The 12,404-nt window shown below is 57.2% G+C and overlaps 2 protein-coding genes across 3 annotated transcripts; both read right to left on the reverse strand.

The window, feature by feature from the left end:
• Positions 1–92: 92 nt before the first annotated feature.
• Positions 93–5,628, reverse strand: SLC23A3 (solute carrier family 23 member 3). 2 transcript variants are annotated; one of them, XM_030454150.1, is made up of 13 exons: positions 4,578–5,628; positions 4,178–4,338; positions 3,629–3,723; positions 3,219–3,292; positions 2,741–2,922; positions 2,467–2,590; positions 1,944–2,091; positions 1,611–1,864; positions 1,313–1,418; positions 1,070–1,237; positions 790–885; positions 517–600; positions 93–423 (listed from the first exon to the last, which is right to left on the reverse strand). In XM_030454150.1, the coding sequence occupies exons 1-13, from the start codon at positions 4,701–4,703 to the stop codon at positions 257–259; spliced, it is 1,785 nt and encodes a 594-aa protein (XP_030310010.1). In that variant the 5' UTR covers positions 4,704–5,628; the 3' UTR covers positions 93–256. The 2 variants fall into 2 exon arrangements, with proteins under 2 accessions (XP_030310010.1, XP_008495256.1); XM_008497034.2 differs by having other exon boundaries at positions 93–600.
• Positions 5,629–5,711: 83 nt separating this feature from the next.
• On the reverse strand, positions 5,712–12,263 carry CNPPD1 (cyclin Pas1/PHO80 domain containing 1). Its single transcript, XM_008496972.2, has 8 exons — positions 12,068–12,263; positions 11,697–11,799; positions 9,065–9,146; positions 8,465–8,585; positions 8,243–8,371; positions 8,006–8,067; positions 7,660–7,777; positions 5,712–7,190 (listed from the first exon to the last, which is right to left on the reverse strand). Exons 1-8 carry the CDS (start codon positions 12,134–12,136, stop codon positions 6,561–6,563), a joined length of 1,314 nt encoding a protein of 437 aa, XP_008495194.1. The 5' UTR covers positions 12,137–12,263; the 3' UTR covers positions 5,712–6,560.
• Positions 12,264–12,404: the final 141 nt, after the last annotated feature.

Raw genomic sequence — 12,404 nt, forward strand, 5'->3', positions numbered from 1 at the left:
TCCTCAGAGCATGAATGGAGGGTGGGCTGGCATCACCCAGGCAAATCCTAGCTGTAAAGGAAAACCCTGGAAAGAACAAAGGTGGCTGAAAGTTTTTATAGCTCACTCCCAAGCATGGAAATGAGGTCTGTGCTGGGAGTGGGGAAGCACAGGTCCTTCCAGCCTATTTGGGCATTGGAAATGAGGAGCAAAGTGGCTCACCAGCTCTTTTGGGCACACAGCCCTAGTCCCCTGTGAGGTGTCCCTACACATGTGGTCAAGCCACAGTGTGCCAACCAGGCATCTCTGTCTCGCTTGGCCTCCTGGACCGCTGCTGCTCCCCCGAGCCAGGTTTGGGTAGCAGGTGTGTCCCTTCCTCTGGGGCAGTGTTCCCCTTCTCGGGGGTACGGCTGTCCTCTTCGTCCTCCTCCTCCTGCTCACTCCCTGGGCAGAGGAAGCAGCAGGGGAAGGTTTTGCAGGAGGATGGCAGCAGCTTCCTCAGTGTAGCAGGGAGCCCATACACCCAGCTGGCCTCACCACTCTCTCCATGGGGGTGGTGACCACCTGCCCCAGCTTTCCAGAGTGCCAGGTCAGAGAGCAGCCCTCGCTCTTCCAGGGTACCTGCAACCAAGGGTGGTAGGCTGTGACATGGGACCAGCTTCCTTCAGCTTCACCCTCCCAGCCTGTGCCAGCCCTGAGACCCCCAGCAGGGCTGCCTGGAAACAGAACCAGTGGTCTGGGGACAGTACCATGGCTAGGCCCAGCCCTCAGAACAGGGATTCATGGAGACATGCTATGGCATCCCCTCACCTGAGACTGTGTTCTCCAGGAAAAATGACAAGAACTCAGTTAAGAAGACAGGCATCATAAGCAGGGAGAGGAAGAAGAGGTCCAGGGGAACCCAACCTGTAGGGACAGTTCCAGAATCATCCAGGATATCCTAGCCCAGCAGTGGGGAAGGGACAGGAGCTGCTGTGGCAGATCTGGGGGTTGCAGAGGGAGCTGCCCTCTGCCATGAGCAGCTTCAGTCTCCCAGTGCATCAGGGGCATGCGACCACCATGTACAGAGATGTAGAAACATCCCTACTACCTGTGGCCAGGTGAGCTGGAGCTGCGCTGAGCCACCGTGGCACTAGCAGTGCCATGAACATGGCGAAGCCAACAATGAAGATGTTCCTCCCCGAGTCGATGTCAGCATACTGGAAGTAGGAGATCCCCGTGCCCACAGCCACAGCGTAGGTGACGCAGAGCAATCCTCCTGTGAGAGGAAGCAGTCAGGCAGCACCGGGCAGGCTCCGGGCACCACGGCATAGGGGATGGGCACGATACACACCGTGAACAGCCAGTGGGATGCAAGTGAGGATCCCCACCAGCCTTGGGGACATGCCCAGCACCACACACGCCAGCGCGCTTATTTGCACCGGGAAGCGAGAACCAGCCTGGCAGAAAGGAGGATGGGATAGTGAGGATGGGGAGTGTCACCCCCCTTTCTGTCCCCCCCTCACAGTGCCACAGACCCATCTTTCACAGTGCTGGCTCAGTGACAACCCGGGTGCTACAATTTCCCCACACCTCCTGATCCGTGGCCTCCCTGTGTCTTGTGGCCCTTCCTCCCCCCACCCCAGGCATACCTGTGTGAGGCCAGTGACACAGGCATTGGCAATGCTGGCAGCCGTACCCCCCGGGGTGCCCAGCAGCCCTGCCAGCAGGCTGCCCAGCCCTTCTGTGCAGAGCCCCCGGTTGCAAGCGTGAGGGGGAAGACGAGGGGCTCGCAGCAGCCTCCCACACAGCACGTAGCAGCTCACTGAGTTCATGCTGCAACCGATGGCCATGGTGATGCCCACTGCCAGTGCACGGGGGGTGAGCAGTGGCCACCCCCCCTTACCTGCAGCAGAGGGAGAGGGATGGGTGGCAAGGGACCTTGCTGAGGGCAAATGGCTGCACCCAGCCCTGCCACCCCCAACCTGTGTAGGGGATGCGAAGCCAAGGGGCATGGAAGGTGCTATTGGCCCAGGACAGTTGTGCTGTAGCCAGGTCCACTGATTCCCAGGGCACACGGAAGTGGCTGAGGATGGCACAGAGGATGCAAACGCCAGCGAACGAAAGCAGTACCTGAAAGGCACCAAGGAGAACCTCAGCAGGGGACCTTCCTCCCATAGCTGCCCTGTCCAGCACCCTGCTTGCTGTACCCCAAACAACAGGCCCTTGGCTGTTATCTCTCCCAAGAAGCCATCTCATATCTCTCTTGCAAGGAGCATCCCAGGCTCTGCTGCTCCAACACTCCTGCGTGCAGGTACCCTGGACTACCCCAACAGCACCCACATTCTGGGAACTGCACTGGGACTTCTCATCCCTGCCTCTGCTCCCAACAGCTGGCCCTGCTCCAGGATCCCCCTGATAGATCCCGCCTACACCTACACCAAAGAGCCAGGCTCGGAGAAGAGCCTGGGCACAGCAGAGGGAGTAGGAACAGACAAGCCACGGTACCGAGAATGTGCGCAAAGTGGGAATGGATGTCTCTGTAGAGCCCCCCCGAACCTGGGTCCAGGCACAGAAGGGCAAGTGACAGGACCCCAGGTGCTGGGAGAAGGTGACAGCAAGGAGCATGAACCTAGGAGAGAGAACACAGGTCACCATGCAGCATCACAGACATGGGGGGCCCAAATGTGCGTCATGCACTTCAGGAATGCCTCATTCCTGTCTCCATGGTGAAGGGAAGCCCTGGGGGCTGCACATCAGTGTGGGGCCCAAGTTCACGTACAGCAGTGCTACCCCCCAGTTAGCAGAGCAGAAGAAAGCAGCCTCCTTGTATGCAGACAACCCAATGATGGAGAGGCTGGGGGCCAGGACCATGGGCCCACAGTGCTGGACTGCCCACCCACACACACCAGACACTCCTAGTGCCATCTGAACCAGCCCAGAGACCAGCACAGCTCCAGAGACCTGCAGGAAGAAAGGGTGGGATCCAGGGGACAGGATACACAGACAGCAGCCCAACACTTTCCCTTGGCCACACTCCCACCACCCCAGTACCTTGTTCCCCATGCTTCTCTCACCCCAAGCCCAGGAGAAGATATGCACCCACATACACCTTTGCACATCTCCTGTGTCACTCATATTCATGGCAATTCCCAGGAGGGCTGGGAAAGGGGCTGGAGGGTGCATAGATGCAGGTAGTAGCTGGGGTGCTGGTAGAACAGGAGGACAGGGGACCCCCAGGGTGGCACAGGAGCACCCACCTCTCGCAGTGAGGCAACCCCACTCCCTTTGTTGGTGCAATGTGGTGCAGGGCAAATGCTGGACACAGCTGTACCTGGAAGGGAATTTCAGAAGAATACAATGCACATGGACACTGGGCTCCTGGAGCCAGGTCCAAAAGAATGCAGCACAGAGGCTGCTGGCTGGAGAAGGGCCAGCATGCCAGGCACAGTACTCCCACTAATCCTGACCCTGGGGAAGAGACCAGATATGTTGTTGGTGTGCTCAGGGGTGAGCAGGGCGCTGTGCACCATCACCAGAGAGGCCAGCAGGCAGGATCTGTCGCTACCTCTCATCCCTACCCAGTGCAGCAGACACCTCCCCATCACTGTTCCCCTGGCACTGGAATGGCTGAGGTCCCGTGGGATGCAGGCTTCAGGGCTGTGCTCACCGTTTCTTTCCATGGTGACACCGAGGGACAGGTGGGAGCTCAGCACCATGGCAGGGACGAGGTACTCAAAGGATGGTATTTGAACCAGTGGCAGCCTGGGGAATGGGAAGGAAAGGAACTGAGAAGCCTAAAGTGGCAGGAGCCTAAAGGGCCACATCCCAAACATTCCCTAGCACATCCCAAGCCTCAGCAATGGGATGTGTGCAGGGGTCAGGGGCTTTGCCGAAGTGCACACCCAGCCCCTGCACAGGGCAAGGGCACCACAGGCACCAATGGCCTGGAGGAACTACATGTGATGCTGCAGCCAGGCAGTGAGGAGCTAGGGGAAAGCACAGCAATCTTACTAGAGGGATGTGGGAAAGGAGGATGCAGTAATGCTGGAGGGGGGACAGCCATGCAAAGATGCAGAGCGAGGGCTTGTCTTCATGCCTCTTCCCACCTCCAGCAAAGTTTGTGTTTCCCTGGCCTAGAAGGGGGCCATGCCATGCCATGCCAAGGCATCACACTCCTCCTGGTGACAGATGTATCCCCTTCTTCTCCCTTGCTCACCGGCTCCCCAGGGTGGTCTGCAGCACCGTGGAGATACCACAAGCAAAGAGGCTGCTTGCCAGCAGCTCACTGGTGGCCTGGGCATGGGGCTGGTCTTCAGGCAGGGTGGGCAGCAGGAGGAGGTGGAAGATGCAGAGCAAGGAGGCCTGCACAACCAGGTGCTGTGCAGGAAAGAGGAGGTGGTCACAATTCTCTGTGGCACTGAGATGTAGCCCCGTGGGTGGATATATGTTCAACAACACACCCAGACAGCACCCACCCTCACCCACTCCCCTCCCAGCCTCCCTGCCCAGAGTCCCAACCACCCTTTACCTGGCAGGATGCAGTCCCTGCCCTGCCACCCATCAGGATCCCAGCCCTCCCCCCATCTCTCTGGCTGATCACTGTGGTTCCCCCTTACCTGGAGGGCTAAGCAGCAGTTCAGCACCCAGGAGCACATCTTTTGCGGGAAGCAGGATGCAAGCACAGGACTCCTGGCACCAGGTGCTCCACCATAGCTCCCATTTATGGTGCTGCCTCCCTGCATGGCTCCTGGTTTGTGGTGGGAGCCTGCCCACCCCCCTAGGGGCTCCTCACAGCCCACACACAGCTGAACTTCCACCTTCTGAAGGAGCTGCCCCAAGGTTAGCCATTAACTTGAGTTGGTGAGTAACCTGCCCTTGCAGCCAGGAATGCAAGTGTCACCCTTGGTTGTCACCACCAGAGCCAGGTGACAGCCTGGCCAGGACACCAGATACTTGTAACCTTACAAACTGACACCTTACCAGGTCCCATCTCTGCCTCCTGTGGCACAGACTGAGCTACCACACAGACACCCCTTCTTCCATGTGCTTGGAGCATCCCCAAGAGCAGCAAGCTCGAGCTCCAGCATGCCCTGCCCATGCTTGCTCCTCCCTTGCCCTCCCACTCCGGCCCTTCCTCATCATCACCCCCTGACAAGCCCAGTAAAAGCTGCACAGGAGCCCCCAAGTCCTGCTATGTCCCTCTGTGGGCACTGTGCCTGCACCAGCAGGGTCCCCCATGCTCCTAGTAGGAGGGCACCAAATCTATGCTGCTGGACAAGGATGCCAGGAACAAGAGCTGCCTGCTCAGCTGGGAAAGCTGCCGAGGGAAGAGATGCAGGGGATGCTTGTGCTTTTGTCACAGGGCAGAGGTGGCTGTGCCAGGGACCACAACAATGACCCTGCCAAACTCTTACTGCTCAGGGCTCATTTATTAACTGGACAGACTGCAGAGCAAAGAGCAGCAGAGCCCATGCATTCCCCACATTGCCAAGGATGGGGAACCTCCTCTGTCCCACTGCCCCTACCTTCTCCCCAGACACCAAACCATTCCATGCTGTCACCAATGTCTAGTTCCCCTCGAGCCCCACAGGACAGGCCTCACAGTGCTCCTGAGCTCACTTCCCAGCACCAAGGTCTGCCTTGCACCATGACTCAGAGCAAGCACTGCCTGATGTAACCACACAGCTGGGGCTGGCTAGTCGGCTCAGCATGCTTCCGGCACAGGGCAGCTCAGTGAGACGAGGCAGATGCAGAGAAAGAACTACTTTTATTGGAAGAGATTTGAATCTACAAAAGAGTGAAAAACAGGTGTAAAATCCATAGTAAAAAGAAGGGGAGCAAAGAGCTGGGCTGGTCAGCAAGACAAGACGCCTTCTACCCACCCCAAGGAGCAGTCAGGACACTGTTTGCTCAAAGCCACAGAGAGCTGGGATATGGGATGGGGTCAGTGAGCACCCCAGTTTCAAAGCAATCAAGACACACAAGGTAAGGAAGCCCAACCTTAACCACACCTCACACCTCCACACCCAGTAGGGCACAACTTTCCCTGGAACAGAGACACAGTGAAGTCCCCTCTTGGTGTGACCCTTGCACCTCATGAAAAGTGGCCCAACAGCCCCCAAATAAAATTGCTTTTCCAGCCAGTCAGCTCAGGTTACCTACTCCCTCCTCCTTCTACCACCTCTCGCCTCACTCAGGCATCCCACCTCCTCCCAGAGTCCCCCACTAGCCCACTGGGGTCACTGCCCCAGCCCCTCCACCCTGCACACACAGCCCCAGCATCCAACATCCCACACACCTCTGCTCAGCACCACAAAGGGCCACCCACTAGCTACAGAGGTACACCTCACCCTAGCACCCCATTCTTACCCTCCAGCTAGTACATTCTGAACCCAGCATCCCAACAGTAAGCCAACTCTGTCCCAACTTGTCCCAGTAGCCACCAAAGTGAAAGACACCCCTGCCCTGGGTTGGGGGGACACAAGTGCTGGTTTGGAAATAACAAAAAGGCCCCCAGCTTCATGCAGCCCCGAGGAGTGCAGGGAAGTGAGTTGCGCCACAGTAGGAGGGAAGGCAAAAGGGGCTGCTGCCCCACGCTCCTAGCTTGGAAAAATGAAGCTCTTGATTCTGCTGAGATCCATGGCAGTATGCAAGGAACACTGCCTCAGCCCCAGGGGGTCCAGCCAGTCCTGGCGGTTGGGGCCTCCATCCCATGTGGGGCCGGCACCAGCTGAGCAGGCACAGCAGTGGAGTGCTGGGGGAACCGAGAGCATGGCGAGTCCGAGGGGGCCAGGCTGGCTGAGGGTTGTGGCAGGGGCAGTACGGTTGGATCTCTCACAGGAGCTGGGTACTCTTCGGAAGGGGCCTTGCAGGGGCCTGTGTTGGGCTAGGTCAGGTGCCTTTGGGCAAGACAGAGCTGTCATCACGCTGCCCCACAGGTAGAGTGCAGTCGCCGTGACACCCCCGTAACGCGGCTCCTCGGTTGTCTTGTTCTCCCCCAGGCAATGGGTGCTGCTGGCTGGAGATATGTCAGGCAGCTCAGGCTGGGGCTGGTCAGGAGCTGGCTGCTGCTGGGCATCCATCTGGCAGCTGCCCTCCTCGGGGAACAGCGCAGGCTGCGGGGAGGCCGGGCTGGCACTCCTCAGGCACACAGACCGGTGCACGACAGTGACAGAGGCAAAGAGAGCAGTGAAGCCAGTCAGGTACACCACTCCCAGGAGGCAAGCCAGCTGCAGAGAAGTCGATGGTTAGCCCAGACCAACCCAGCAGCCTCCCCCAACTAGCTGGGACCCAGCACAGCCACACATCAACTCAGCCACCATGATGGCAAATGGCACAGGCAGCACCAGTGCTTGGATGCCAAAGAACAGGCAGATGCAAAGAACATTGCCTGCTCAAAGCAGGACCTGAATACCACAAAACAAAACGCCCCTGCTTAAATCCCCAGCCAGCACTAGTTCCCTCCATGCCACCACCATGACCATCCACCGTGACTTGTGGGGCACAGACACTGCAGCACCAGCTGCAGTTCCTCTGGCAGCATAGCTGCAAATCAGCATCTTCTGGCTTCTGACACCTTCCCCTTCCAACAGGGAATAAACCAAGCTGCTGCTCCCAGTGGAAAATAGGGGCCTGCTCCAAATCTGTGGCCTGCTGGGCCCTCAGTTCTTGCAAGCAGCTGATGCCCCATGCCCTTACCTTCACCACTTGTTGGTAGAACTGGCCCAGCACATGCTGCCACATGGACTGCTCCATGAGGACACACAGATCCGTGTAAGTGAACCAGCCACGCCACATGCCCTGCTTTTCTGCCACACTGCAGGAAAAAAAGGGAATGGTGGATGTGGCACAGACCTTCTCCACTGGTGAAGCTTCAGCTGCAGCAGGCTTGGAGAAGACCCTGCTCAAGGTCTATGGAAGGTAGTTGCAAGGGCTCACAGGTACCCCACACTCTGGTTTCACTGCATTAGGGCTAGCTCTGAGCAGGGGCAGAGCCATGGCTGCAGAGGGGGGATGAAAGACCCACCCCAGCCCACACACCTACCGTCCTTCCAGCCAGCTCAGCACTTCAAACAGCTCCCGGGGGTCTGTGTAAAGACTCCAGTCCTGTGGGGACAGCAGGGAAAGGTCAGTGCAGTCAGGGCAGTCCACCCATCACCCAGACACATCCTTCTGCATTCCTTCATGGGAGTAGGTTGGAGAAAGCAGAAATCCGGACTCCCCTCAACACCTCCTTTTCCCCACTCTGTGAAACAGCTGACACAGTGACAGCCCCACTTACAATGGCACTCAGAAAGTTCATCTCCAGTGTGTTCATGGTCTGGACGTCCACCTTGCCTGCTGCTCCCCACTCATCATTGAACACTTCCTCCTCCTCACCTTCATCATACAGGTACTTACTAGCAACCATCTAAAAGCACCATAAAGGAGAGATTTCAGTCCTCCCTGCACTCCTCCAGGACTCCTTCCAACCAGTGACACCCACCCAGCCCACACCACTCACCATGGAGATGAGAAAGAGGTCTGAAGATGAGATCTGCTGGAGGTATTCAGGGTTGCGGTGCCGTAGTCTCTCAATGTAAACCAGTGCCAGCATCATGGAGCAGGGTGAGATGCAAGCTTCCCTGGGAGACAAGAGAAGAGCCAACCCAAAGGCTATTTGTGTGCTCCAAACATCCAAGTCACCACAGCACAACTTGGCTGCTCCCTCCCCATGTAACTGGGGAGGTTTAGCAAGTAGACAGCTAGATATGCTCGAGCCTTGCCAGCTCTGCACCAACTGTCCTGAGATACAGCAAAAGAAACCACAGGATGAAGAGCAAAAATCCCTGGATCCTTCTCCCGGGCACAAACAGGGAAGCCCTGCCTGCAGCCAGGCACACTGCAAGGGCCTGAATGCCAAGAGCAGAGCTGGGATCGGACCTGGATGCCTGGTGAGCTGCAGATCCAGCTAGTACAGATTCCCTGTGACCAGAGGCATCCCTGCACCCCAGAGAGAGCAAGAACTACCTAAAGCAGGTCTGACTGTGTCAGGAAGCCACTGTGCAAGGCCAGAGCTCCCAGTTCTGACATGGAACATGAAGGGACAGGTTTTACTTCTTACCGTGATACATGAGACACATATTTCTTCTGGAGTCTGCGGATAGGGCTGGGAGCCACCTTCTGCAGCAACTCCACAGCAATATCTAGGACAGAAAAGCAGCAAAGGTTATTAACCTCATTTGGTAGGGCCCACACCCACCTTTTTCCTCAAAAGCCCATTGAGTCTTGGTGCTTGCTCAGTCCCTCAAGTCTAATTTAAACTATGAATGTAGGACAGGCCTTATCAGAAGCCAGGGATGAGGGAGGAACAAATAAGCAGGAGAGCCAGACCAAAGCAGGAAGAGGATGTGCATGTCCAAAGCCCAGGGGCAGTGCCAGTTCCAGATCAGAATGTCTGTGTCACAGGTAGTTCCCAGAAGCCAGCTTCACAGAGAGACTAACACACTCCCCTCATCCCACAAGACCACAGACAGCTTTTTTGGATGCTCTCTAGGTTCTCATGTCAGTATTATGTCTCCCGAGTCCTTTGCTCCCTTCCAACGAGCAGCATTCTCCTCCAAAACTGGTCATCACTGACCTATCTTCCTCCTCACCACAGCCTCCAAGATGATGACAGACAACATATGAGCAGGAGCCTGAAGGCACTAACAGGACATGGAAGAAGCAACATGGAATAAGCTGCAGCTCCTCATCTCAGCCTGCTTCCTTCTCACCCATGTGGGCTCTGAAGAGGCCAAAGACTGACAGGTGCTGGCAGGCAGCTTCAGCAGCTCCCATTTCCCTTCCCAGTGTGACAGAACCAGATGGGGGCATCCCAAACAGCACTACAGTCTGGTGCTTGGCAAGAAGTGTTTGATAGACAACTCCAGTGTCACTACATTGCTGAGCCCAAAAGCAGAACTCATCCCAGCTGCCTTGCATTTCCAGTTCACAGAAGAAGAAACACCACACAACCTCTTCTCACCACATCCTTCATGTCCATGTCTCTCCAGCAACTCAGAACAGCTGCAGTCCCACAGAAACTATTTGCCTGACTGCAGCTACCAAGCTCAAAAGCACATTGCTCTGAAGGACCTCTCCAGGTCCACAGCCAGGCAGACACCGCTCCAGCCACTCCACTAACAGCACCCATATTCTCACACTGCTGCTGCTCTCCTTGCCCTGCTCCACCACCCTGGTGCTTGCTGAACAGGAACACACGCACTCATACCAGACAACACAGAGACAGCAGGAGGACTCCCAGGGTACATGAGAACCTCCCAGCCTTTGTCCTGACATCAAACCGAATCCTTCAATACACAAATCCAAGACATGACAATGTGTCCTGCCCTAGAGGACACAGAGAGCAGCTGACTGCTGCCCCCATGTCACAGACAAAGTATGCTGAGGGCAGTTATGGTTCTTCCTTTCCAGAAGAAACAAATTCACTTTTCAACCTCTTTTTCCTCAGCCGGCCCCATGCTGCTTCCTGCAGCTGCACCCTGCACCGAAGACTTTCTCTAGCTCCTCCTGGAGCTCCTGGAGTCCTACTCTGGACTCTCCCCACAACTGCTTCTACCCCATCTGAAGAGCAGTACTGTCAACTGGCCGCACTGCAATGGCACAGCTGTACCAAGACAGATGCCGCAGCCCTAGGTCCTGTTTTTTGATAGCAGCTGACAACAGCTTGTGAGGGAAGGCTGTGAGAGCAGATAAGCCTGCAGAGATATTCTCTGCACCTCGGCCCCACCCCCAACTGCTGGAGCCAAGGCATTTCCTGTGTGCAAGGCAATCTTTATAGTTAATAATCCTCAACAGTCTTCTTCCATGAATGTGCACTTTGAACTTTCAACAGGAGTAATATCCAGCAGAACAGCTCCATCTTGCACCCAGCTGTGACGCCAACCCCAAAAACAAGCCACGTGCCTCTCTCACACCACCCGTGTCAGAACCCATGACCCACAGAAGTGCCCAGGCAGCTGGCTACCCCATCACCACGTGCCCAGCATCTCCTTCCTCACTGGGGTACATCACACAACAGCCTCTTGGCCACCTCAGACCATTCAACCAAAACTATCAGAGAATTTTGAATTCAAGGGCACTTCCCCACCAGCTCAATGTGCCCTGCAAGCTGTGTGAGCATGCAGGTAATGGAACTGCCAGTGTGACCCCATTGAGAAGGCCTTCCAGCAAACCACTGCTTGCCCTTGGGTGCTCCTCTCTGCCATCACCTGCCCTAGCTCCTCAGCCTTAACCCAGCTGCATCCTTCAGCTCCTCAAAATACTGCTAACCAACAGAAAAAAAAGGATGTGATCCACACACGCACACAGCAAGAACTAATCCCCTAGGTGCTCACAACCAGAGGGTAAACAAACTCCCCAGTACCATGCACAGCACAAGAAGTTGTCCAAGACACTTCTCATCAGGGACAGGGACACAGCCTTAACTGTCAAGAAATTCGCACGCAACCTAAAAGACTTTGCTCAAGAGCAAGGTGCCTAAAACGCAGCAGTGGGGCAGACAGTACAATGAAACAGAGCAGGAGCCATGAGCCTCTGGCACCCTGCCCAGGGTGCTGCGCAGAGCAAGGCAGCCTGGGCAGGGGTGGGGTTTGGCGCTGGGGCAGAAGCGGGTGACTTGTTGGTCTCAGCCCCTGGGATACTTCCAATCCCCTTGACTCAGCATTCCCATCTGGGGATATTCAGCAACCCACCTGCCACGGGGCTGGAGAGATTATCCAGGCTGCAGTCTTTGTCCCAACCATAATAGAGCCTCTTCCGCACTCTCTCGGTCAGTTGCTGGTGCCTGGGCAGAAACTGCAGGCAGAGAGGGGGAAGTTGAGACAAGCTCTGAGTGCTCCCAGACCGGGATCTCCACCTCAGTTCAGCCGAGGAGGAGAACGGGCAGGGCAGGCCCCAAGAGCTCAGCCCGGGTGTGCGGTCGGTCACACGGGGCTCTTCGGGGAACGAATACAAAGAGAGAAGGGCCCAAGAGTCAGCTGAGGAGCTGGGCTGGAGACAAGACAAGCTGAGGGGGGTCACCAAGAACCACCAGGAGTGCTCTGAGGCGGGGGGACACACTCACCGTGAACTCCTGGAAGCCGCTGAGGGAGAATGTGCCCTCCTCGTCCAGCAGCAGTCCGTCCAGCTCCATCCCGCCCGTCCCCGGGGTGCCGGGCCGCGCCGAGGCAGAGGCCGTGATGGGTGACCTGGGTGACGGCGCCACAGCCCCCCACTAGGCCGCGCCCTGCCGCCCTGCCACCCTCCCGCCTTCCGCTTCCGGTACGGGCGGCGCCCGAGCCCGAGCCGCACCTGCGCAGAGCGCCTCGCCTCGCCCTCCCCCGCGCGCCCGCTCCCTCCCGCTGCCGAGCGGGCTGCGCATGCGCGCGGCGCCAGCGGCCGGCGGTCCCCGTCAGGCGGTG

This window comes from Calypte anna, chromosome 7 (genome assembly GCF_003957555.1).
Source record: "Calypte anna isolate BGI_N300 chromosome 7, bCalAnn1_v1.p, whole genome shotgun sequence".
In the NCBI taxonomy this organism is placed as follows: Eukaryota; Metazoa; Chordata; class Aves; order Apodiformes; family Trochilidae; genus Calypte; species Calypte anna.

What these genes read in the sequence shown, in the direction of transcription:
- SLC23A3 (XM_008497034.2), bottom strand. Translation starts at nt 4,703, where the DNA reads ATGCAGGGAGGCAGCACCATAAATGGGAGCTATGGTGGAGCACCTGGT. An exon ending in TGTCACCATGGAAAGAAACG is followed by an intron (nt 3,293 to 3,628) that starts GTGAGCACAGCC and finishes ATTCCCTTCCAG; the next exon opens with GTACAGCTGTGTCCAGCATT. An exon ending in CCTGGAGAACACAGTCTCAG is followed by an intron (nt 601 to 789) that starts GTGAGGGGATGC and finishes CCTTGGTTGCAG; the next exon opens with GTACCCTGGAAGAGCGAGGG.
- CNPPD1 (XM_008496972.2), bottom strand. Translation starts at nt 12,136, where the DNA reads ATGGAGCTGGACGGACTGCTGCTGGACGAGGAGGGCACATTCTCCCTC. An exon ending in TATGTGTCTCATGTATCACG is followed by an intron (nt 8,586 to 9,064) that starts GTAAGAAGTAAA and finishes CTTGTCTCCCAG; the next exon opens with GGAAGCTTGCATCTCACCCT. An exon ending in CTGAGCTGGCTGGAAGGACG is followed by an intron (nt 7,778 to 8,005) that starts GTAGGTGTGTGG and finishes TTTTTCCTGCAG; the next exon opens with TGTGGCAGAAAAGCAGGGCA.